This window comes from Rhinolophus sinicus, chromosome 14, assembly GCF_057876585.1.
Source record: "Rhinolophus sinicus isolate RSI-liver-muscle chromosome 14, RSI-T2T, whole genome shotgun sequence".
Lineage (NCBI taxonomy): Eukaryota > Metazoa > Chordata > Mammalia > Chiroptera > Rhinolophidae > Rhinolophus > Rhinolophus sinicus.
Window position 1 is genome coordinate 30,503,757 of NC_142514.1, and position 25,307 is coordinate 30,529,063.

The 25,307-nt window shown below is 49.1% G+C and overlaps 1 protein-coding gene across 2 annotated transcripts in view; it reads left to right on the forward strand.

Moving 5' to 3' along the window:
- SZT2 (SZT2 subunit of KICSTOR complex) overlaps positions 1–25,307 on the forward strand; it is a 50,218-nt gene that overhangs the window by 2,785 nt on the left and 22,126 nt on the right. Inside the window, exons 2-28 of one of the 2 annotated variants that reach the window (XM_019751075.3) lie at positions 6,093–6,218; positions 6,529–6,702; positions 6,999–7,169; positions 11,105–11,236; positions 11,976–12,117; positions 12,533–12,639; positions 16,255–16,465; positions 16,657–16,827; positions 17,259–17,493; positions 17,675–17,804; positions 18,595–18,737; positions 18,987–19,139; positions 19,279–19,393; positions 19,580–19,797; positions 19,897–20,112; positions 20,504–20,582; positions 20,822–20,916; positions 21,185–21,353; positions 21,537–21,651; positions 21,764–21,877; positions 22,095–22,265; positions 22,442–22,533; positions 22,757–22,880; positions 22,986–23,165; positions 23,496–23,700; positions 23,967–24,082; positions 24,198–24,444. In XM_019751075.3, coding sequence (XP_019606634.3) covers positions 6,093–6,218; positions 6,529–6,702; positions 6,999–7,169; positions 11,105–11,236; positions 11,976–12,117; positions 12,533–12,639; positions 16,255–16,465; positions 16,657–16,827; positions 17,259–17,493; positions 17,675–17,804; positions 18,595–18,737; positions 18,987–19,139; positions 19,279–19,393; positions 19,580–19,797; positions 19,897–20,112; positions 20,504–20,582; positions 20,822–20,916; positions 21,185–21,353; positions 21,537–21,651; positions 21,764–21,877; positions 22,095–22,265; positions 22,442–22,533; positions 22,757–22,880; positions 22,986–23,165; positions 23,496–23,700; positions 23,967–24,082; positions 24,198–24,444 — 4,151 coding nt within the window. Of the gene's footprint in view, positions 1–6,092; positions 6,219–6,528; positions 6,703–6,998; positions 7,170–11,104; positions 11,237–11,975; positions 12,118–12,532; positions 12,640–16,254; positions 16,466–16,656; positions 16,828–17,102; positions 17,173–17,258; positions 17,494–17,674; positions 17,805–18,594; positions 18,738–18,986; positions 19,140–19,278; positions 19,394–19,579; positions 19,798–19,896; positions 20,113–20,503; positions 20,583–20,821; positions 20,917–21,184; positions 21,354–21,536; positions 21,652–21,763; positions 21,878–22,094; positions 22,266–22,441; positions 22,534–22,756; positions 22,881–22,985; positions 23,166–23,495; positions 23,701–23,966; positions 24,083–24,197; positions 24,445–25,307 lie in introns of those variants that run through there. The other variant, XM_019751076.3, reaches the window with a different exon arrangement.

Consider the following 25,307-nt stretch of genomic DNA (forward strand, 5'->3'; position numbering starts at 1 on the left):
TAACAGAAAGCAGCATAAGGGTTGGAAAAGCCTCAAAATGTAATTTATACCTTAACCACAAGGGACAGGTGCCAAAAACAACAAATAAATGAGATGGGGATGTTTCCTTGAGGCTGGTATACATGGTATGCAGCACAGCACCTGATGATGCTTTCTTCTTCTTGTTATAACTGGTATGTATGTAGGCCTCAATAAATGATCCAAAGAACGATAGGCTTCCTCTCTGATTGTTCTGACTCTCCTGTTTAGTTGCAATAACATCCTTTTGAAGGAGATATCAGCATAATATCAATAAAGAAACTGAGGCCTGGAAAACTTACGTAACTTGTCCAAGCTCACCTAGATAGCAAGTAGTAGAACCACATTTGATTCCAGTTCTCTTAACTCCAAACCCTTGCTCTCTCTTTGCCAGACCACAAGAGTCATGTAGTTCAGACTCGGGGATTAAAGATTAGGGACTAGAAGCTTCCTATGACTGTGGATGCTGTGAGAACACAACTAATTCAGGGATTCTCAAACATTGAAGTGGCAGAATCACTTGGGGAGTTTGTTAAATGCAGATTCCTGAGCCCTCTCAACGCTAATTCAGTTTGGGGTGGTGCCCGGGAATCTGCATTTTAGTAAGCACCCCAGGTAATTCTGATGCAGCTGGTCCTTGGAGCACACTCTGAAAAATACCATTCTAGCTGCTTAAATTAATTCTGACGTCTAATGGTTTTGATAAATTACATCTTGAATGTGAAGATAACTTAGAGATGATGATTTGAAAACGTGGTTGTTGATTTTGAAGCATCAGGTATCAGGGGGAATGTTGTGAGCAAGCTCGAGTTAGGCAAATGTTCCTAGTGTCAAGAGAGTAGATTCTATAAGAACTGATTGATGAACTGGACTTCAGCATGGCCTTGGATAGCCAGTCCATCATTCAAAATAACCTTTGAGATAAGATGGAGAAATGGAAGATGTACAGTTGTATAATTAAGCAGCCTACTAACTAATAACCTGAAGAAAGTTTTCTAATAGCACAGTGCTCGTCTACACTATCCAGCTGGTTTATCCCCCTTTCCCTCCTCACTTAGCACACCCTGCTCAACCTTCAGCGTTACTTTCTCCTAAGACTCTAGCCTAGGTCATGTTACTTGGTTACACGCTATCATTGAACCGCATTCTTACCCTTTGATGTGCATACTCAGTCTTTAATAATACAATAATTAGAGTGATTACTTGATTAATATTTTTCTCCATGGGTGAAAATTTTGTGAGAGCAGAGAATGCCAATTTTGGCTTTCCATTGTATCTTTAGGACTCTGCCCAGTGCTAGCACGTAGCAGGCTCTCCATAAATGTGTTGGCTGATGAATGAGTGCACGCTCACCTTGCCTTTGTCCTCTTTGGACTTGGATGAGGACTTAATGGCACCCTGATCACATTAGCAGGGCAATTAAGCTGGAAAGAGGCTTACTAGAAGAGAAAACAGCCCTCTAAGCTTCATAATAGAATAATAGACTGAATTTATCCAATGTAATAGGACTAATTGAATAATTGTATGTCCCAAAAAGCCAGCTGCATGAGGACAGAATGGGGCGATGTGTCTTAACAACCGCACAAGTAAGAAAGTCATAGAGGTTTCCCAAGTCACCAGTATGGTAAAGCTTCCAAAAAAGTAAATGGAACCTAGGAGACCGAATCTGTGACCTCACCTTGGTCCATTCTGGCCCCCACATTTTAAGTTGAAAAGTAGACCAGCCAGAGTTTATTCAGAGGCATATGATGTAATGAAATTTGAAGCCATGCCATTTGAGACATACTTAAAGAAGGTGGAGATGTTTATTATGGAGAAACAAAGACTGGAGGCTGTCATCAGATATTTGATAGACTCAGAGAAGCAACTGATTCATGGTTTACTTGTTATACTGATATTATAATTATACTTACACCATTGGTGTAGATAGTGGTATTTCATAGAGGAGGAACTTAAAGCTCGAGCCCAGAGTCTCAGCTATCAAATCACAGTTTCTTTCAAAACAGATCTATTAGAACCCACACCAGAACCCCCTACCCAAATTCCAAGAACAGCAAAAAAGAAGATAATACTAGAAAAGAACATACTAGTGAAACACTGGTAAAAAAACAAACAAACAAAATAAAAAAAACTTTCATGGAAGCAAAGGAAAAATCCAAACAATAGAATGAGTTAGTTTTTCCATAAAGTGGCTGAGGAAGGATGGAAACTCTTGAACAACAAAGAGCAGATGTTGATAAAAATGAAAAATTAAGAATAAATAGTAAGAAATTGATTGTGAGAGCAATTTCCCTTTCATGTATTTCAACAAATATTTGAACACCTAGTGTGCCTTGGTACTGTGCTAGTTGCTAGGGATACAGCAAAGAACAATATATAGACACAGCCCCTACCTCCCTAGAGATTCCAGATTTATAGGGGAAACGCATTAAAAAATACATAAATCCTTTATTATAAACTGTACTGGCAGCTCTGAAGAACTATAGACTGTTTTGTGAATGCCCAGCAGGGGTACCTAACAGGGCAGGGAATCATGGAAAGATTTATTTATTATACCCCAAATCGCCAAGATTCAGTCCTAGAAGATAGAGTGACCAGGTGTCTCCAGCTATGCTTATGGTGTTGACCTGTGGACATGTGCTCTCTGCCCTTTGACCCTGGCTCAGTATGGGCCCAAACTCCTCCTTGGTGTTTCCTTGCATAGTTGAAATAGGCTGGCATTTGAAAAAAGTCCTTACTAACTACCAAAGAGGAAAAGGAACATAGTGTCCAGACAAGTGTTAAGATTATCTCACCCTGAGAACAATTGTACTGATTATGATTAGTTTTAAATGTTGAGTTTGCTTTGCTTATGACATATGAATATAGTGAATTCATTTACTGTGTTTCCCCGAAAATAAGACCTAGCCGGACAATCAGCTTGAATGCATCTTTTGGAGCAAAAATTATCTTACATTATAGTAAAATAAGGCTGGGTCTTATATTAATTATTGCTCCAAAAGATGCGTTAGGGCTGATTGTCCGGCTAGGTCTTATTTTCGGAGAAACACGGTATTTGTTAAAATTGTATTGAGCATCCTATGTGCCAGGCACTGCGCTAGGTGCCAGGCACTGCGCTAGGCGCCAGGGATAGAGTGAAAAACAGAAAGGACTGCTAAATTGGGATAGCCTTCCTGTTCTGATAATACTCTGAGCCCCAACCTATCCTTTTTTAGATAAGAACCTTGTTAGGGATCCAGCATAGTCAACTCACAGACAAGAGCGGTCACTAATAGCCCACCCACACCAGCTCAGTCAATCCCGAAGGAGAGGTTGCCTAGTTTATGAGTATCCCACCCTGAGACCTTGGACCAGAGAAATGGCAAGTAATTGCTGCACTTTCCTTCTTTGCCAATAGACCCCTTTTCTGTTTTTAGGAGCTTGACAATAAGACTATAATTTGATGGGAACTTTGGAGGGGGTTGGTGGCTGGTGGTTAGAAATGATGGTAAATAACTATATCAATTTAATTTAGCTGACCTGGAACTCATTCTGCCACTACTGGTTTCTGATGCTACCTTAGTCGTCCTTGACACCTTGTTGTTACTTTCCTCCTCACTTCCAATTAAACACCAGTTCTTATCTGTCTTATTCTAAAGGTGACTTAAAATGCAGCTAAGGTCACTTGTCTTAAAGGTTAGTTCAAGCTGACATTTGTTTGTTTGTTTGTTTCTTCATTATAAGACTTTCTCAATGAAAGTGGTGGTTTTACATTCTAACACAACTCCTCTTGTCGGGGACCAGTCTCAAATAGTTCACAGAATGGCTACTTAGAGTAGGTCTGGTCTAGGCCACTATCATTTCCCCTGGTCAGTAGGGGATCTTTCTGAATCACCTGGTAACCAGAGGGAATTTTTTAAAATGTGGACATATTACTGCCCTGCTAAAAAAAAAAAAAGGAAAAAGAGTTCGGTAGCTAGACCTAATTTTTAGGATAAAAGCCAAAATCCTAGCCAGGGCTTGCCTGCCTCAGCCCAGTGAATGGAAGCAGTAGAATAGAGACTGGGATTTCCCAAAGTGTGATCTTTGAAGATGTAGAGACATAACACAATAATATTGAACTACATCATATCATTGTGTGAATTGTTTCTGTCTTTCTGATTATGTCAGAGTATCCTTTCTACCTGTGAACTTCCCATCATGTTCCTTCCTGTGACCACTTTAAATCTTGTCTGTTCTCAAGTCCTGAGTTTTATCCATTTATCACTCTCAGTAAATGGGCTTTGCAGCTCACCAGGCCTGGGTTTGACTTCTGTCCCTATGCCTATTCATCATGTTAAGTCAACTTCACTTTTTTGGTCCTTGGTTTTCTTCTGTTAAGTGTTTTATGTGAAGACTGAATGAGCCTATCTATGTAAAGCCCCTAGTGTTGTGCGTCTGCTAATAACCAGCAGTAACATTTTATTGTATTCTTACTAAGTGCCAGGCCCTGCTGAGCGCCTCATATGCATGATTTCACTTAGTCCACATGACAGCGCTATTAGATTGGAATTAGCATCGTTTCCATTTTACAGATGAGAACACAGGGGTTTAAAGAGGTTAAATGCCTTTTCTGCACTCTCACAGCTAATCAGTGCCTAAATTGGGATTCCAACCTAGGCTTCTGACTCTGAAATCCGTGCACTTAACCTTGAATATACTTGTACTATTGAATATACTTTAGGTGCTCAATAAATATGAGTTCCTTTCCTCTTCTGGCCTGCTGCTTTCATCCCTGCCACTTCCCAGTATCTGTTTCTATATCTTCTTATGCTTACCTTCTGTCTTGGAGAAGAAGAAAGACTTTCTTCATTTTCAGTCATTGCATCTCTGCTCTCCACATTCTTCTCTGACATTAGGCACCTTATATTCCTGCTTTTCCAGGGCTATTTCAATCTATTCTCCATGCATATTTCCCCATCTTTGGGGGGAAAAAACTTCACTTCCTTTCAACACCACATTTCTCAACAGGCAGTCATTGACTTCTGTTCATTTCTCTCCTACGACTCTGTCTTCAATCCTCACTGCCTGGCATTTTCCTCCTTACTAGTCAGGGACACCAGGGGAGAAATTTGCAATTTGTCTAGAACAGGAAGAGAGTAATGTTTTCCTCTGAGGCAAATGTAAGGGAGTAAAGGAATGTTACAGATAAGGATTACTTAGGAAAAAACATTGGGGAGTTCAGAGCAGTTGACGCTTATGTTCTCTGTGAAACAGTAGGTGTTTTTACCTGCTGGGGCTGTGAGGGTTGAGGGATTGGAAAACCTTCTGAGGGGAATAGGAAAGGTTGCTGGCCAGGGAGAAGTAAACGGACTGGTAAAGGCCTGCTAGAGGTGGCAAGTTTCTTTTTGTCAAAGTGCAGCTGGCATGCTATGTGTTTGAATAAGGGAGAATGTCGACCTCATCCTGAGCTAAGATTCGTCAGGGCTTAATGTCGTGGAAGGACAGGGACCTGGGCAAGGGAGCTGATGTGTCAGGACATTGTTGAACCGACTGCCCATGAGGCAATGGAGGGAAAGAACTAGTGTTGATAACTGACAAGTGCGGGGCTGGGAGATTACGACCCACAGAAGCTTGACTTTGAGATACTCAGCAGGTGTGCCATTCACCCCGTGCAGATTCCTTTAGCCCTGCCATTGTCAAGGGTGATTAGGAGGCACTATGGCGTTAGTGAGTGTCTGCTCTGTTTTCAACAATGTGCCAAGCACAGGGACACAAAAATAGAACAAGATACAATCCTTGCCCTCACGGAACTTATTATAGTTTATTGGAGAAACTCACATAAACATTTGATAATGTGTAAACTCGCGTAGACGTTTGATAATATGTAAAGGTCACTTCATCTACATAGAGATGTATAGGGGGAACGGGAGCAGGGAGCTGAGAACTGAATCCTGGGGAACACCTTGCTTGGAGGTGGAGGTAACTGTTTCACCGCTGCTGCCTTGCTTACTTATGGATGGCGAGCTCCTTGGTCAAGTTACTTGCGCAGTGATTTATGTATACTAGGAACTCAGTGAATTTTTATAAATTTGTTCATGCCTCTTTGTCCCCAGGTGGAAGAAGCTGGGCAGGTGTTCCTGTTGATGAAAAAGGATTATCGAATCTCCCGAAATGTTCGCCTGGCTTGGTTCCTCAATCACCTGCATCAAACTGTGCAGGCCACACCCCAGGAGATGTTGGTGAGGCCCAGAGACATACAGGGTGCGAGGGGCTGGCTCAGAAGATCTGTTACCTGAGAGGGTACTGGAAAGAGAAGGGAGGGGAGACTGTCTGAGGGCTCTGATTCCAGGAGGGGCAAGTGACTTGGCCCACAAGGTGATTCCACAGGGGAAATTTGATTCAGTGATTTTTCTAGATGGAAGAGTGTTTGGTTGGGTTGAGGGAAGTGGAGCCAACGGTGTGTCACTTTGGAGATAGATGTTCAGACCCTGGAAAGAAAAGGGTGACTCTTCCCTGACCCTTTCCTTTTCTCTTCATCCTAATTGTCAGCTTCAGTCTGAGCAAGAGTTGGAAGTCCTTAGTGTCCTGCCCCCTGGGTGGCAGCCCGATGAACCAGTGGTCCCCAGGCCATTCCTCCTTGTACCTTCCACCCGAGTCACCTTCCTGGCTTGGCAGTATCGGTTTGTCATTGAGCTGGACCTTAGCCCGTCTACTGGCATTGTGGTAAGGGGCTGGGGGGAGACGGAGGGAAGAAAGGGTGTGGTGTGGGTGAGGAGGAGATGGAAAGGCCTGGAAGAAGTGAAAAATGATTCCAGCCTATCATTGTAGAAAGGAGACAGGCTCTAAAGGAAAGAGGGGTGTTTTAAGACAGGTCCCTTTGCATCTATGGCACTGTATTTGGGGGTGTGATCAACCTGAAGATAAGAGTCCCACTGACTCACGGAAGCGTCTTGTTTCTGCCATCTGCTCAGGGCTGCCTTTGCTTACCCTTAAGAGATCTTTGTCTGCATTGCCCTCAGGATGATTCCACAGGGGAGATCTTGTTTGATGAAGTTTTCCATGCCCTCTCCCGCTGCCTAGGCGGGCTGCTTCGGCCCTTCCGAGTGCCTGGATCTTGCATCGACTTCCAGCCCGAGATCTACGTAACTATCCAGGCCTACTCCTCAATCATCGGTCTGCAGTCCCACCAGGTATTGTATCCTTTCTCCTGGTTTATACGCCAAGACCTCATTTCTGATAGTCCTCTGACTATCCCTTTTCTACTGCATGTGCCCAAAGTCCCCAGCTCGCTGGCTTCTTGAAACTGTTTCCTAGTCATCTCTGTGAGTCTCTCCTCTTGAAAAGAATCAGTTCCTCTGGTCTCAAAGAGCCTTCCCATATGCTTTAGGTCCGTTAGCATTGATTAGACAAATGTCTCTCTCCCTCCTGTAAGTTTCTTGTTCTGGCCACTGGATGTCTACTTTCTCTGTTTCGCCCCTCCTCCATCAGAAGGTTTATTGGTGTCCTATCTCCTGGTACTACCTCCAGAAGATGGTCTCTAGGAATAGTTTTATGATTTTAAAATATAACAAATCCCCAGAAACATAATTTCTTCCCAGGACAGAGGTGGGTCATTTTCTCTGAGGGCCCTGTGAAGTATTAGGCATTCAGGGCTTATCTAACACCCAAGCTGGCTATCACAAGACACTCCTTTTGGAAAATGGCCAAGTCTGTTACTGGAATATCTGTTATTGGTTTAGCTAAGCCTAGCCCAGTTTCCCCTCACATGCCCTTAGTCACCCTCAACTCATTGGTAGGGGCTTAACCCTGAAACTGTCCCTGATGGCTACATTGTCACCTTGGCTATCAAACTGACTTTGAGAAACAGGGATGCACGGAACAGCATCTGAGGGTCTGAAATACACAACAAGGCAACTCTGGGTCCCATGCCTGGATCCCAGCCCTCTGCTCTGGATTAAAGTGTTCTTCTAGTGCAGCTGTGAGGACTGCCGGCTGTGGGCTCCGTCCCCAGAGACCAGGCTTTGTAGGTGCTGATAGCCAAGGCAGAGAAAGCATGGGTATTAGGTAATCACTCAACACTTGGTTTGGTTTGGCAGACACTTACTGGGGCCCGATCTATGCCAGGCCTGGGCTAGATGCTGGAGACACAAATGAATCGGACACTGTCCCTATACTGATGGGAGGAGTTGAGAGTTTAATGGGGGAGACTGATACTGAAGGAGGTAATTTCAGTGGAACGTGATAAGGGCACTGATAACTTAATGACTCAGGTGTTGTGGGAACACCGAGAGGGCGGAGCCAAGCCTGGGGCAGGGACAGGGAAGACAAAGGGGGTTTGAACTATGTCTTGAAGGGAGAATTGAGGGTAACGATTCAAAGACAGGGAAACGGGCTTTCCAGGAAGAGGGGCTGGCAAATTCAAAGACAGAGCTGTGAAACTGCTCAGTCACAGTTATTCTAGGGAACCGCATGTTATTCAGTTCGACACAGTCAAGTTTGAATGCGGTGGGGTGGGGGGAGTGAAAAGAGGAGACTGGAGAGGTAAGTGAGGGCAAGATTATGAAAGGCCTTGAATGTCATGGCTGAGAACTTGTACTCTATTCTGTCAGGGAGTTTAGTGTTGTGGTGAAGAGCTCTGGATCTGGAATCACATTGTCTGTATTTTATCACTTACTGGCTGTGTGCCCTTATGCAATTTATTTAATGTCTTTGTATGTCTGTGCTTTTCTCCAAAATGGGGATATTAACAGTACCAGTATTATATGGCAATTGAATCAATACATGTCAAGCACTGAAAACAGTGCCTACCACATAGAAAACAATGCAAAGGTTAGCTATGAGAACTATTAGCCATAGGTAGCAGGGAAACCTTTGAAGGTTTAAGCGGATGGTAACAGGATCAGATTTGTACATTAGGAAACTCACACTTGTTTGTGGCCTTTGAGGACAATCGATTAGGGGATAAATTCTGGATTAGGGAGAATAGCAGATTACAGCATGGGAGAGGAGACGAGATCTGAGCAAGGACAGCAGCTGTGGAGGGAAGAGGACTTAGTTAAGCCCCCAGGGCCACTTGTCAGCCCTGAGCCAGCTTCCTCGCTATCTCTATAGCTCCCTCAAGATGTATCTTCCTGCTCTTTAAAAGAAAAAAACAGTTAAATCACATTTATAATACATGTCCATTGAAGGAGATTTGAAAATACATAAAAGAAAAAAAAGACTCACCCATAACATACGTACCACCCAGAAATAACTACTATTAACATTTTATGGAATTTCCTTCTTGTTTTTGAGTCTGTGTTTATCCTCCCTCACCACCATCACTCATCCAAAGAGAGCAGAAACATCAGACTCATTCCAGACACAGTTTTACTTCCTGCTTTTTAAATGTATAATACGGGTGTTTTGCATGTCACTAAATATTCTTTGAAAGCATGACTTTTAATGGCTGCTTGCCTTAATCGCATTTTATTATTATGTTTTTAGCCAAACCCTTATTGTTAAACCCTTGGGTTGACCAAATTTCACTCTTCTAAACAATACAGCTATAAAGTAAACAGAAATAGTCTCAGAGATATAGAAGAAAAACTGATGGTTGCTAGAAGGGCGGGGGGTGGGGATGAGGGAGGAGGGGAAGGGGTTAGACAGCATAAATTGGCAACTACAGTATTGCCACGGGGATATGAAAGACAGTTTGGGGAATATAACCAATAATGTTGTAAAGATTTTGTTGGGTATCCGATGGGCACATGTCTTATTAGGGAGACCACTTCATGGACGGTGTAGATGCCTGACCACTGCACTGTACACCTGAAGCTGAAGCTGAATAATACTGTATGTCAACTGTAATATGTATAGTCACAGGATATGGAGTACAGCATAGGGAATAGAGTCAATGGAATTGTAATAGATATATACGATGTCAGAGGGGCAATAGATTGGGGAGGGGAGTTATGAGGGGTGAAATGTCTATTGCATTGTTTTGTACACCTGAAACTAATAAAAAAACAAAGCAATACAGCTATAAACGTCTTTCTCTTTTTATAGCCTCAGTCCCTACTATTCCTCTGATTCTGTCTTGCTTCTCAGGGTCCAGCCTGTAGAGTGGTACAGAGTCCCCCCACCCCTCGTCTGCCTGTGCTCACCCCTCCCCTAGTTCTGAATAGGGAGTGAAGAAGTAGCGTTGCACAAGAGCTGGGGGTTAGAGAGAAGTGACGTGAGACAGGTTGTGCGAGTCTGATAGGGAGAGAGAGGAGAGAGCCCGAGGGTCACCACAAGGGCCATCAGGCCTGTATAACATTGTTAGGATGGGGGCACTTATTTATGGTGGAAGTAAAAGGAAAGGAATCCCATGGAGAGAGAATGAATATATGAGAGACAAAAGGTCCAAGACTAGAAGGAGAGATTCGCTTTAGGGAAAAAGAGGAGGATGAGGAATCTTTTCTTCAGAGCCTCAGAGGAGGCACAAGAACACAGATTTAAATATCTAGCAAACACTGAGGGTGTTTTCTGTGGGTTGGAGAGTAGTATACCCGCAGGGTTAGGGTTAGCGGGGAGTTCCTGTTGACTGGTTTCCTTTCTCTGTGAAGAGGAGGGGGAGTTATCGCTGAGAGTAAAGGGAAGGAAGGAGTATTCACTGGAGGAATAAGAGGATTTTGAGCTTAAAAAAAGAAAAGTTCCAAACAGCCTCTGAGTGCAGTGCTCAGAAATCAGCAAGAGTAACAACGTATGGGAATGAAAAAGGCTTTGCCAGGTGAGGCAGGGCAGCTTATAGACAACTGGTAGCCTAAGATGGACGGAGCTGGAGGACGTTATGGCGCCCCCATGTGGGCACATGGGGAACGCAGTGTGGAGATAAGCCGAGGAAGGTTGTGAACCCCCATTAGGGTGACTGATGATCTGGGGGCCCTGAGCAGGGATATGGTGGACTTGGGCTGAGGCCTGCTGGAGTAGATGATCTGATGAGGGAGGAACTGGCTATGGAATTGGCCAGCCTCAGGTCCTGCGTGGGTAGGAAGTGAGAATCACCTAGAGGGAGCTGTGGAGACTAAACAGGGACACCAGAGGGGTACTTCCCAGTGTCGCCCTGACCTTCATGTCTTGCTCTTCCCCTTGTACTTCTTAGGTGCTGGTCCAGGGCTGCCTTTTGGATCCTTCCCAGCGGGAAGTGTTCCTGCAGCAGGTATATAAGCAGCTCTGTCTCTTTGAGGATAAGGTAGCCACCATGCTGCAGCAGCAGTCTGACCCCCAGAGCCAGGTATGTGGGAGAGAAAGTGGGTGGAGACCACTTAGAAAGAGGAGCTTTTAAGGGACAGAGGGAAAGAGGAGGAACAGACCTGATACGGAGGGAAAACGGGGAAAAGGGCTAAGAGCCAGAGGAGGCAGAGTGAGCCGGGGGTAGAAGTGCTAGTTGGGGGAGGGTTCGGATACTCTCCTCAAGACACAGAGTCTTGCTGGGAGAAAATGTGAAGGCCATTTGCATGTGGTTATCTTAGTCCTGGATCTTCTCCCCCAGTGGATCTGGCAAGGTGATCATGGGTGGTTTTGATCTCTAGTCAGTATTTTATACAATCAGGGATAAAGCTGCTTGGGTTCACTAGGATACACTCTGTCATGCTTTTCGATACCCTGGAAGTATCCAGCAAGTAGCAGCTCTATATGTCTGCAGACATAATTTCCTTGATATATAAAATACGTCATAATGGCAGTGGAAAAATCTGGAAAAGGGGCCCTATTGGCAAAAGGTAGGGAAGCCCTGCTCCAGTACAATCTAGTGCTTCGTCTGGTACCGGACTTCCTGCCTGTCGGAGGGTCAGTGTCTGAACACACACTGGGGGACGGAGCACAGGCGGGGTTCAGCTGCATAGTCAGGGGGCTGGGGTCCTCACAGGACTAGGCCTGTCTGGCCTTGGCAGTGCTAGGCTGTGAATTCCTGCTTTGCTATGGATTGGGCAATGCCATCTGTCCCATTCTGTCTTTTCTGTAACTTGTGCCAGGCAGAGGATCAGTCCCCAGACTTGGGGGAGCCTCCAGGCCGGAAAGTGGGAGTCTCCATGGTGACAGCTGATCTTGGGCTGGTCAGTATGATTCGTCAGGGCATCTTGGCGCTGCAGTTGCTCCCCTCAAACTCTAGTGCAGGTCAGTAGAAGGACTGTTGGTGGGATTGGGGAAATAGGAGGACTCGGGGGGGAGGGGGTTGTTGTGGGGCCATTATCAGCAAAGATAAAGGCTCCAGGGGGTCAGTGGTCCCCAGGGAAGAGGATCTGGTTCCTTGTTTGTAAGAGGTAAGTGTGTATCTCAAGTTCCCCCAGCTCTGACAACCATCCAGGGCCCTAGTGGGAAGGAGTAGAGCTCTAAGGCCGTCACTTAGGAGGAGATGGATCCAGCCCGCAAGAGGAAGAAGCAGGCGGGAAGGGGAGAGGAGAGGTGCTTGAGGCTTATAAAGCACCTTGGTGGGCAGACACTGAGGTCTTCGGGGCCCCGTAACTGAGTGCCTCCCTGTGCTTTGACCGGTCAGTGTCCCTGGGTGTGAGTCTGATGTTTCCTGCTCCAGGTATCATTGTGATCACGGATGGGGTGACCAGTGTCCCTGATGTTGCTGTCTGTGAGACACTGCTGAACCAGCTTCGCAGTGGCACTGTGGCTTGTTCCTTTGTGCAGGTGAGGACTTTCTAGGAAGGGGGAGAGGGAAGTGCGGCATCTCACAAGATGGGTAGGGCTAGTTATTTTCTTGAGGCAATGATTTCCCAGGTAAAACCAATAGCAGAATTATATGTATGTGGTGGGGAGAGGTGTCATGTCTAGAACAGGATAGGTGGCAGTGAGAAGACAGCACTCTCGTCTTTGTCCTTTCCTTATGAGGTGGGAGACAGCGTGTTATAGTAAAAAGAATGCAGAATTGGAAATCTGGCAGTCAGTTCCAATCCCACCTCCCTCGTTAGATTAGTTATTGATGTTTCGTTTGTAAACCCACTTCAAACTAGCTTATGCAAAGGAGGGAAGTAGCATATTCAGGGAACCACAGCCAATTTGGAGTGATGGACTGTAGGGTAGGAGGCAAAGAGCTGTGGGAAACAAGGCTGGCCATAGGCCAGAGCGTGAAAAGCTGGTTCTGCTCTATTAAGGAATTGCAGCATAATTCTGTGGGTGATGAGGATAAATAGAAGGAAAGTCGCTAGTTGGGTTTATGTTTTATAAAGGCCACTCTTGATGCTGAGTAAAGGGCAGGAATGAAGGCAGGGAGGCTATTAATTGCAGTGGTCAGGTGAGAGGATTAGTGCTTCAGTTAGGGGATTTAGGGTAAAAGAGAAGGGGCTAGGATTGAGAAAATGAAGAGGTAGAGTCAACATGACATGATTAGCAAGGTGTGAGGGGTGAGGAAGAAAGAGTTAGGGATGTATCCAGGTTTCTGACCTCAGTGCTGACTGAGTAGCTGGCAGAGCAAACAGGAAGAGAAGCACGTGGGATGAGCGTAGCGAGGACCCGATGACGAATCTAGGTGCATGCGTGTTGTGGTGGAGGGTCAACAGGATAGCAGTTAAGAACATCGCCTTTGGAGTCAGGCTTGCCTGGCCTGAATCCTGGCTCCAGCTTATTTGCTGTGTGACACAGCACATCACTTCACTTCTAGGTTGGATTCATATGTAGATGGAGATTATGATAGATTATGATAGTACCTACCTTATTTAAAGTGCTTAACGCAGTGCATAATTACTTGATAAATGGCTGCTGTTCGTAGCAGTTAGCAGTTGGATATGCAGATCTGATACTCAGGAGACAGCATAGCTGAGAGAGAGTTAGGATTTGTCAGCCTACAGATGGTAAATGAGAAGAGATGAGGGTCGCTGAAGAACCCTGGGGAACACTAATGTTTAAAGGTCTCCTAGGAAGAGGGCCCAGCATAGAATGAAGGGAAATAATCAGACAAGAACCAAGAGATTCTGGTGTCAGAGAAGTCAGAGTTTTGGGAAGAAAGGAGTAGTTAACAGTGTGAGATGTAGCAGAAGGATTATGTAAAATGAGGAATGAAAAGTGCTATTTGGATTTGGTGATTAGGAGGTCACGGGGATTTTTTTCAGGCCATGTAAGTGAAGAGGGGGTGAGGGGAATGATTGCAATGGACTGACGAGTGGATAGACAAGAAGGAAGTAGAGAGAAGTGTTGACACAAGGAATTTGACTGTTCAGATCAAGTAGGGAGCGAGAGAGAATGGTAGCCAAAGGGAAATACAGGGTGGAAGGAGAGGGGTGTTTTTCTGTTTTGCTTCTTAAGCTGGAGACAGACTTAAGCATGATTCTAAGGAGCCACAGTAAAGCAGAGTTTGAAAATAGGGGAAAGAAAAGGAAGCCTGATGGAATAAAGTCCCTAAATTGACAGGAGGGCGTTGGCTTAAGAAACAAATTGAGGGACTCTTTGGAACAGGATAGTGTCACATCTTTCTTTGAGACTAGAAGGATAGAAGTGAAGAGGTAGACACATTCTACCAAGGGCCTGTGATTTCTCTTTGAGGGAAAAGGTGAGGATGAGTCCTGTAAGGGAGGCAGGACAGAGTTGGGAGGAAGGCACAGGATTGAGGACAGCGTTGAAGGACGAGTTGGGTTGGGTGGCGTATGTTTGGATGCAGTACCAACGTACCCAACTGTGCAGTTTTCTCTATTTGGGGTCCAGTGGAAATCTCACTGGGAGCCAGATGTAGAGGTTGTCATCCTAGTTGGGGTTTTGAGGTGGAAGCAGGGAAAAGAGAAGAGGGCCAGGGAGTTGAGAATGATGTTTATGAAGTTGCTTGAATACGGGGTCCAGGCTGGGTTGAGAAAGGACAGGGAGGAGACTGCTGGTAGACTTGGAGAGAGCAGAGGTTGAAGGCCTGGCAGTCTTAATAAGGTCAGGAGCAGCAGGACAAGGAGGATGGAAAGAACCTAAAGCGATAAGATTGTATGTAATCAGTGGACGTGGCCATTGAAATTGCAAAGGTGAAGTATAGCAGTCCCCCCTTATCTGCAGGGGATACGTTCCAAGATCCCCAATGGATGACTGAAACCGTAGACAGTACTGAACCCTATATATACTGTTTTTTTCTGTACATACACATATATACCTTTTCACTTAAAGGAAGCACTTTACAGCTTCTCTTGGGCATGTCCAAATTGCCAGCATCACTACTCTCGCACTTTGGGGCCATTATTAAATAAAATAAGGATTACTCGAACCAAGCACTGTGATACTGTGACAATCGATCTGATAACCGAGACAGCTACTAAGTGACTCATGAGCGGGAGTATATGCAGCATGGAGACACTGGACAAAGGGATGATTCACGTCCTGGGCGGGATGGAGCAGGATGGTGCCCGTATTTCATCACTCTACTCAGAATGGCACGCAATTTAAAACTTCAGAATTATTTATTTCTGGAATATCCCATTGAATATTTTCGGGCCATGATTGATCATGGGCAACTGAAACCATGGAAAGTAAAACCACGGACGGGGAATACTGTAGTTCCAGGTAGAGCCAAGGGCCAGCATGTAACCAGCAGGCAGGTGAGTGGAATAGAGCAAGTTTCTGGAGATCAGAGAATTGAATGGATCATCTAGAGTAGGTCTGCAAACATTTTCTGTAAAGGGCCAGCTAGAGAGTTTTTTAAGCTTTGTGGGCCATATGGTTGTCACAGCTACTCAGCTCTGCTCTTATAGTGTGAAAGCAGCCATAGATAATATGAAAATAAATGGGCATGGCTGTGTTCCAATAAAACTTTATTTATAAAAATAGCTGATGGGCTAAATTTGGCCTACAGGTTATATATAGTTTGCCAATCTCTGATCTACAGCTTGGTGTTCAAAATATGGTCCAGAGACCAGCATTAGTATCACCAGGGCACTTGTTAGAAATGCAGAATCTCAGGCCCCACCCCAGGCCTAATGCATTTTAACAAAATCCCCGGGTGTTTTGTATGCACCCTAAATTTGAGAAGCACTGTGTTAGAGAGACACTGAAGTCTGTCAGGATGATGACAGGAAGCCAGTGAACCAGTTGCCAAAATCTTTAGTGAACGGGAACAAGCTGGTGTTTGATGTTGAGGAAGAAGGATGTGACCAGATGGCACAGGCTTCAGACAGAAGAGGGAGGGAAGGAAAGTTGCAGAGCAGTGGTCTGTCCTGGGAGAGCGCTGGCCCACTTCCCACTCAGTGGTCCAGGGGCGACCCAGTCTCTTCCTCTCTTTGTACTCCCTTCTCCCGTGCCGCTTTGGGAGTGAGATCTCCAATTGTTCACTTTCTCCAGGTGGGAGGAGTTTACTCTTATGACTGCAGTTTTGGCCATGTGCCCAATGTGGAATTGATGAAGTTCATCGCAATGGCAACATTTGGCTCCTACCTGTCCACTTGTCCCGAGCCCGAGCCAGGAAACCTGGGCCTGACCGTCTACCACCGGGCATTTCTCCTCTACTCCTTCCTGCGCAGTGGGGAAGCCTTGAACCCTGAATATTATTGTGGTGAGAGGCAGACTGGGGTGGTTGTGGGAACTGGGCAGTGTAGGAGGGGCTAGGATGTGGGTCCCTGGGGGGACTGGAAGTATAAGGGCTGACACTCTGGCACTGTTCTGTCCCCCTGATTTCAGTGTAGCCCCTCCCCTGTGTCTCTGTCAGCTAACAGATCACCACGTCCCCTCCCCCACCCTCACTAGGCTCTCAGCACCGCCTGTTTAATGAGCACCTGGTCTCCGCCAGCAGCAACCCTGCCTTGGCTCTGCGACGGAAGAAGCACACTGAGAAGGAGGTGCCAGCCGACTTGGTCAGCACCGTGTCTGTGCGGCTTCGAGAGGGCTACAGCGTCCGAGAGGTCACGCTGGCCAAAGGTAAGGGTCACTAGGCCCTGTCGTATCCCACAGATTTTGCGTGTGGACACACGCAGTGGGACAAAGCAGAGGACACACACGCAAGTGTCACAGTGAAAGATTCTCCTTGTCATTTGAAACAAGCAGGTTCTGAGTTGCCTTCAGGGCTTAGCTTTCTTAGCATTTAGCTGCTTGATTCCACCTCCTTTTGCCCAAAGTGAGTTCCCTGAGGGTGCTGTGGGGTCCTGAACTACTTGGCTTTGTTTCAGATTACTGCAAAATTCTGTTTGTGTCAGTTGGCAGGCTGTGGGCCTGAAATCTATGGAACCATGCTTGGAACCTTTGGCCAGGCTAGAGTTCCATGAGGTAGGTGGGGGATTCGGATAGGACTCAGTCCCAGGCCCGGAGTCCTCTGCCTGTTTCCCTAACTAGCCCTCCTGCTTCCCCTGAAGGAGGGTCCCAGCTGGAGGTGAAGCTGGTGCTGCTGTGGAAACACAACATGCGTATCGAATATGTGGCTGTGGCACCCTGGCCCCTGGAGCCGGAGGGCCCTCGAGGAACTCGGGTGGAAGTGACGATGGAAGGTGGCTATGACATTCTGCATGATGTGTCCTGTGCACTAAGGCAACCCATTCGCTCGTTGTATCGTACACACGTTATCCGGCGGTTCTGGAACACATTGCAGAGGTGAGTGAGGTCACCGCTCAGTCAGTGATGCCCCATTTATTGTGTGGAGGGACAGATGTGTGAAGCTGGGAGCTGGAGAGAGTCACTCTGAGGACCAGGCTTGTGTCCAGGGTACCCTGTCCCCTTGGGGCTTGTACCCACCAGAGTCAGGTGTGGCTCAGGGTTTGGCTCTGTCCTACAGCATTAACCAGACGGACCAGATGCTAGCCCACCTTCAGTCCTTCTCTTCAGTCCCAGAACATTTCACGCTTCCGGATAGCACCAAGAGCGGAGTGCCCCTCTTCTACATCCCTCCTGGCTCCACCACGCCGGTGAGTGGCTCTGACACTCATTATCCGCATTTCATGCCCACCCAGACTTGGACTGACATGGCAGTGGAGCCCAGAACCACCACGTTTTTCCTTCCCACTCAAGTCTGAGGCACCTAAATTAGAACTCTTGAGCTCTGAGAGCAATTCCCCACCCTCCTTCCAAGCCCCCAGGGGAAGAGAAGGATCTATAGAGAGAGGCTGTGGCTGTGCTCAGCAGAACACAGGGGTCAGAGGTAAATAAAGACTTGCAGAATGTCTAGGTGGTATCCCAGCCTCCTGCAAGAGCCCTCACCCCCTCTCCCATGGCATACTCCGGCCTCCACCCTCGCCACACCTTCACCCGTTTCCCACCACTGCCAACCACTGTGAACTGAGCACTTCCTGAAAACCATAGCTTCCTTTGTCCTGTGCTCTCTTCACACTTGGCCCCCGCCTGTCAGCCTAGCATTGCCAGGCAGGGAGCTTATGCTAATGAGCAGTGGCCTCATCTGAGGTCCTGCCATCACTCTGCAGCTTACTTCTAAAGTCAGTGATAGAAGCGTGGCAAGTCCCATCTTTTGCCTGGATTCAGCTTTAAAAGGCTACACCGTCTGTTCCTGGGCTCATTTACCCTAATCTAGCTTTAGTATTGGAGGCAGTTTATGCCTCTGTCCCAGGCTGGGCTGTGAGTTCTTTAGCTTTAAACCCCTGCCATCTCTGACCCCCGATCCCTGTGGTTCTGTGTGCTGTTTGGAGGTGATACCCTGGTTCTCCACAAATGCGCCTATAGGACTGTACTTCCTGTCCCCAGGTGCTCTCTCTTCAACACAGTGGGTCTGACTCATCCCATGCCCAGTTTGCTGCCTACTGGAAGCCAGTGCTGTCCATGGATGCAAATTCATGGCAGCGTTGGCTACACATGCATCGCCTCGTGCTAATCCTGGAGCACGACACGTGGGTATCCTTCTTGGGCCCTAGTTGTGATGGAGGAGCAGGGGTGAGGTGGCCGGGAGTGATAGGGAAGGGGAGCAGCAGATGAGCCCTTACCAACCTTGGCCAAGAAAAACTGTGACCCTTCTCTAGTCTTCCTGCTCATCAACCCCCATATCCTCAGACAGGGCCTAGAAGAGAGGTAGCAGTCTGTTCTATCCCCCCAATATTGGGGCTGGGAAGTCTGACCTCCATGTGCACCCCTCTTCCCAGACCAATCCCCAAGCACTTGCACACCCCGGGCAGCAATGGGCGCTACAGCACTGTCCAGTGCAGGATCTCACACTCCTCGCTGACCTCTCTGCTTCGCGACTGGAGCAGCTTCGTGCTAGTGGAGGGCTATTCCTATGTGAAGCTGCTGTCCAGGTGGGCAAAGTGCTGTCCCCTCACTCCTTTCCTGCCACCTCATCCCATGTCTCCTCTAACCTCAGACCTCGTCCCTACTTGCTCCTAAACTCACTGACTCGCAACGTAGGCCCGCTCACGGATTCCCATTTCTCCTCAGTGCCCCAAACCAGCCCCCCTCCTCCTTCTACATGGTCCGCATCATCTCCAAGGCCCCGTGCATGGTTCTTCGCCTGGGTTTCCCCATTGGCACGCCAGCACAGGCTCGGCACAAGGTGAGCTGGGCCCTGCCCGACTCCTAGCCCAGGGAGCCTGGAGTATAGATTGGCTCCTCCCCAAACCCACAGGGCCAGGGCCAGTAGAGAGAGGAGCTCCCAGATTAAGAAACCTTGTATGTGGGCCCGTTCTTCCAGATCCGTAGGAGATAGGAGTAGAAGGATCTGATCACATTTTCCCCTCAGATTGTGTCGGACTTGCGGGAAGAGATTCTGCGGCTGCGTTTCCCCCACCGAGTACAAAGCAAGGAGCTAACACCCAAAGTGAAACGAAAAGGGCTAGGGGGTGTTGGTGGGGGCAACTCTCCCTCCAAGTCCCCCCCCATGCTGGGGCCACAACAGGCCCTGTCTGACCGGCCCTGCCTTGTGGTCCTACATAAGCCATTGGACAAGCTACTCATCAGGTGGGTACAGAGGGTGGGGCTGGGGCCAGGAGCACGTGGGAGGCCTGGGGCTTAGCTGGGTTTGAGTAGCAATCAACTGGAGTCGCCTCTGTTTCCCAGGTATGAGAAGCTACCCCTGGACTACCGGGCACCTTTCTTGCTTACACTGGAGCCACCAGGGCCACTGCCCTTGGTGTCAGGCCGCTCAGCCTCTTCTAGCCTGGCGTCGCTGTCCCGCTACCTCTACCATCAGCGCTGGCTCTGGAGTGTCCCATCAGGACTGGCGCCCGCACTGCCACTCAGCGCGATTGCCCAGCTGCTCTCCATCCTCACTGAGTATGTCCTCTGAGCCCGCCGGGCAACCTGGGGCAGGAAGAGAACTAGTGTAGATTCTGGGTTTGGACACTGGCAGAAAGCCCAAGCTTAGACCCCTCTCTAAGCCCCAGTCTCTGTGCTGCTGTTGTTATGTAAAGTGTCCAGAACAGAGCAGCACATGCCACCACCGTCCCCTCCTCCTCTTCCTTACTCTACTTATTTTGGCCTCTGGTCCTAATTGGACCTGTTATACCCGAGGGACCAATAGTCTGAGCAGGGCCACCAGGGCACAGGTCTGCCTAGATGGCTACTGGAAGGTGGGTACAGAAGTGGCGTGGAGGGCAGGGGTGTGTGCTCTGAGTGTCTCTCCCCCACCTCATTCTGCCCCTCCCCTACCTTTATGGGGCTTCAGAGTCCGACTCTCCGAAGGGTTCCACTTCGCCTGCAGCGGGGAAGGAATCATCAACATGGTACTGGAACTTCCAATTCAGGTAAGTGCCGTCCCTCATGACACCTCCTACCAAGGTCTGTCATCCCAGGGACACTTGCCTCTGAGCCAGGTGGGGACTACTGGAAACTGCCTCACAGGGTCCCTGTGGCCACAGGAACTGAGGCCTGAGACCCGTCCCAGGACAGTGTGGTGAGGGGACTAAAGCTCTGAAGGCCAGAGCTGGGCAGAGCCAGATCTTCTGGGCTGGGGTTTGTCCAGGATCTCCTGCTCTCCCCTCAGAACGAGCCTCCAGGGCAGGCTGCCGTGGAAGAGAGGCACACGTGCGTGGTGCAGTACGTCCTCTTCCCCCCACACTCCACCTCCACCAAGGACAGGTGAGCTCTGGCCCCTCTCGGACAGCCATCTTTCTGCATGTTCACCCTTCTTCCTGCTTGTCCCCTGAAGTTATGTCTCCCATACCTGAGGGAGTCGCGGGGGTGCTGTTTTTAGATGCTTCAGGCAGGCACAGGTCTAGAAAGGCCACGTGCAGCTTGTGGCTGTCCTTTGTGTCCACCGCCTTCCTGCTTCCTTGGACTGAGTCCTGCCATGTGGTTGTGGATTGGACTCTCCTCTCTCCCAAACTCAGGGCCATTCCTCCTTTAGCTTCTCAACAGATGATGACAACGACGTGGAGGTAGAGGCCCTGGAGGGAGACTCGGAGCTCAATCTGGTCACCGAGGTGTGGGTAGAGCCACAGTATGGGCGAGTAGGACCCGGCCCCGAGAGCTGGAAGCACCTCCAGGACTTGACATACTCTGAGATCCCTCGAGCTGTAAGTGACCTCAGAAGTCCCCCACCCCTTACTAGGCTGGGTGCCATCCCTTGGGGAGTACCACAGCCTATGGGCTGCCGGATCCCTCTGAATGTCTGGCTATGTGGGCTTCCTTGAGAGCCAGAGGCCAGGGTCTCTGGGCTTGGAAGGGCTGACCCTTGACTTCTGCTCTTCCTCCCTTAGCTTCACCCTCGGGATGCTGCCTGCATAGGCTCCCTGCTGAGCTTTGAATACCTGATACAGCTGTGCCAAAGCAAAGAATGGGGTCCCCTGTCCCCGGAGCCAAGGGTCTCTGATGGTCAGTGGGGAAATGTTCCCTGGGGTGGAGCAGGCGAGTGGGTGGGGAGAAGGCAGCCACAGACTGAAAAGTGATCTCGCCGTGTTTCCTGTCTTCCTTCCCTCCCTCCTAGGATTAGACCAGGGAGGAGACACCTGTGTCCATGAGATCCCTTTCCATTTTGACCTAATGGGACTGTTGCCTCAGTGCCAGCAGCTCCAGATGTTCTTCCTTCTGCTTTCCAGAGGTGGGTGAACTTTGTACCCACTTGCCCCACAGCTAGAGGGCCAGTGAGCCCAGGCATATTAGAGCATCAAGAGGAGATGAGTCAGCTCACCAGCGGAGGAGTGATGGGGGTGGAGGAGGCTTGCAGGCTGAAGGAGGGAGGGGCTGTGCGGTCAGGGTTGAGCCAGGCACTGGGCAGCAGGAGGCTCTCGGTGCTGAGCGGAGTGTGTGTCGGGCAGAGCCAGAGGGCGCCCCTCTCGCCGAGGGGCCCTGTCCCGCCAACGACATGGTGCTGTGCCTGCTGCACAGCTGCCTGGGGCAGGAGCTGAGTGATCGGGAGATCCCGCTGAGCACAGCCGACCAGGCTACCTTCTTGAGTGAGGTGCTGCGGCGGACCTACCACAGTCCAGGTGAGCGCCCCACCACTTTTCCGAACACCAGATTCTAGCCCAGCCCCTTTTCACCCCCTCCCCACAGGGTGGTTTCTGTCTTTGGGTTTTGGGTTTTGGTCTCCCCCTCTCTTCACCTCAGAGCCCTGCCTCTCTGCTGGCCTGCCCTCTTCCACCCATCTCTACCCCCATTGTAGGTCCAGAGAGGCCACCAGAGGAGGTCCCTGGGCTCCTGAAGGATCAGTTAGTCAGTACTCAGGCGACTGGAGACGCGGCTCTTCCTACCTTGGTCAGCACTGATTCATCTCCTTTTTCGTACTGACCTCCTTCCATCATCACATACCCCAGCTTTCCGTCATGGGATACTAAAGGCCACCTGCCAAAGACAGAATATTGTCGTTCCCCTTTGCTCTGGATCTTGCAAACTCTATACCCTCTAGGGTGGAGGAAGGGAGCAGGGGTTGGGCGGTCCTTTATAGATTGATTGCTCTAATTGTGCTTCTCTCTTACAGAGTGCAGGCCCTCCTGAAACTCTCAAGCCTCTCATCTCAGGCCAGCCCATTCAGTGGCGCTGCTATGCGAGGCTTATGACCCCCCAGCATGTGTTTCTGACTTTCCTCCCTGCTACCTTCTCAGGTACCAACCACAGACCTTCTTCATTAGTCCTTCAGATACGCACCCCTGAGCTCCCTCACTGGGTCACCAGGCAGCTCTGCTTTATGTCTTTCTTTTTCTCTTCAGATGTCCAGCATCTGGCTGTCTATGGCCTGGAGGGAGCCTCTCAAGAGGGACCCTCTCAAGAGGGGACAAAGCCTAAGTTTGGAGATTGGAGTGGGGCCTCCAGCGAGAAAGATCTGGGAGGAACTGGGGTCAGGGCTACAAAGGCCCAGGTCCCCATCCTCAATGTCACCCCAGCCGGTGGTAAGACTGCTGATTCTTTTTTTATTTTTATTTTTTAATTTTATTGGAATATTGGAGAACAGTGTGTTTCTCCAGGCAGTTGTTCTTCAATCTAGTTGTGGAGGGCGCAGCTCAGCTCCAAGTCGAGTTGCCATTTTTAATCTTTAGTTGCAGGGGGCACAGCCCACCATCCCATGCGGGAATTGAACCGGCAACCTTGTTGAGAGATCGCGTTCTAACCAACTGAGCCATCCGGCCGCCCCAAGGCTTCTGACTCTTAAGTCAGTTACACAGAAGCGGGAATGAGAACCTATAGAGGGCTTGAAGATCATGTGACACCTCTTCCCACAGACAGTGCCCAGATTCCAGGAGAGCTGAGCCCACCGTTTCGTCAGGACTTACAGGCTTACACTGGGCGTCAGGCTCCACAGACAGAGGGTGCAGATGGGCCCCGGACCCGGTGTCCTGTCTTCATCTACAGCTGTGCCCTGGAAGCGCTGAGGGAGCAAATGGTTGGCATACAGCCTCCTCAGGCACCCCGAGACCTCATCTTCCAGTGAGTTCCCTCATTGTTGACCCAGGGTCCCCCAGCGAGGGCTCAGGTACACACTCGGGTGTGGACAGACAGGTTGATGGTCAGTGGCAGGAACTCAGCTGCTTAGCCGTGTCCTGCCAGCTCCTTGCTGGGCTTCCTTCAGCAAATCAGCTGAACTTGCTGGGCTATGAATACATTCAGTGGGGACCTCTAGACAATCCACTGGATTGTGGGTGGATGGTGAGTGAGGTGTCACAGGGAAGGTGGCCAAGCTCCCTCATTCCTAGGACTCAGTTCCTCGACCAGCCCTCCCCCTCCTCAGCCTGGATGGAGCCCAGGTCCAAGGAAGCAGCCAACCATTGTGCCTTGCTGCAGGAGCACGCTCAGCGATGCTACGTCCGTGGTGAGCGGGGGGCCACAGGCAGGAGTGTCAGGGAGGAGACATGGGGACCTTGGGGACCGGGACTGGGGAGGCCGTTGCAGAGCTTGACCCTCGTGGCCCTTTCTACTTCTGTCAGGCCTGTTCCGGAGTTTGCAGCAAGCACAGAGCGTGACCTCCCAGGACTTGCTGATGGCGGTGGATGCCTGTGAGGAGCTACTGCAAGAAGTAGACATCACCCCTTTTCTGCTCGCACTGTGTGGACACACTCGGGGTTTGCCTCACGCACCCCCAAGCCCGGGTCCTCTCAGCCCTGGGCCCTTCAGCAGCAGCATCGAGGAGGGCCCCGAGCCTCGGGAACGAGCTGTCCTGGCTTCCGAGTCCAGGTTAGGATTGTCCCGGAATAACGCAGAAGGGGGCACACAGAGTCCACATAAACTGGGATCATCTGACCCCAGGGAATGGCCCTGTAAGGTAGCACCCAAGCACCAGAGAGGGCAGTAGTGCTTTGTTGCTGGCTTCCTGCCTCCTGCCCAGACTTCTTTCCCTCATTTGGCATGGGGAGCAGTCTCTCTCCTGGCTTTCCCCATCTCTTCTGTTCTGCTATGAAGTATTGTGCTGGGTTGGGGTAGGGAGTTGCCGTTTGCCATTAATGAAAGTAAAAGCTTGTTCTGAGGACATTCATGTAATAGGAATGATCCCCCGGACTAATATGTGAGGCAAAAACTGTACTTTTGCTCACTGCAGAGTCCCCAGCTCACCTGAGGGGCCCAGCATGTCCCTGCTGCGGGAGGGAAGGAGGGAGGGAGGGAGGGAGGGAGGGAGGGAGGGAGGGAGGGAGGAAAGCAAGCAGGCAGACAGCTGTGTGTCTGGTGTCGGCAGCATGTGGCACTGGGGAAACAGAAGCGGCGGAGGTTTGAGTGCTGATGATGCCCAGATCCAAACTCCAGCCCAGTTTCCTCTCTGGAGCTCTAAATCCCCCACCTTTCATGTCCCCCAAAGAATGCATTTTCTTCCCACCCAATCTTGTTTCTCCACCTGTGTTCCCCACCCATGGTGAATGATACCCTCCACCCAGTGGTCCAAGTCAGAAAACTGGGAGTCAACCTTACTCCTTCCTCTGTTTCACAGAAATGTCCTGCCTTAAGAAGCATGGAGGTTCGAGCCCAAGTGGGTGGGTTGGTTCTCCTTGCCTCTTCCACTGTCCTAAGCACCTTTCCTAGAGACAAAGACAGGTGTGTGCTGCTCC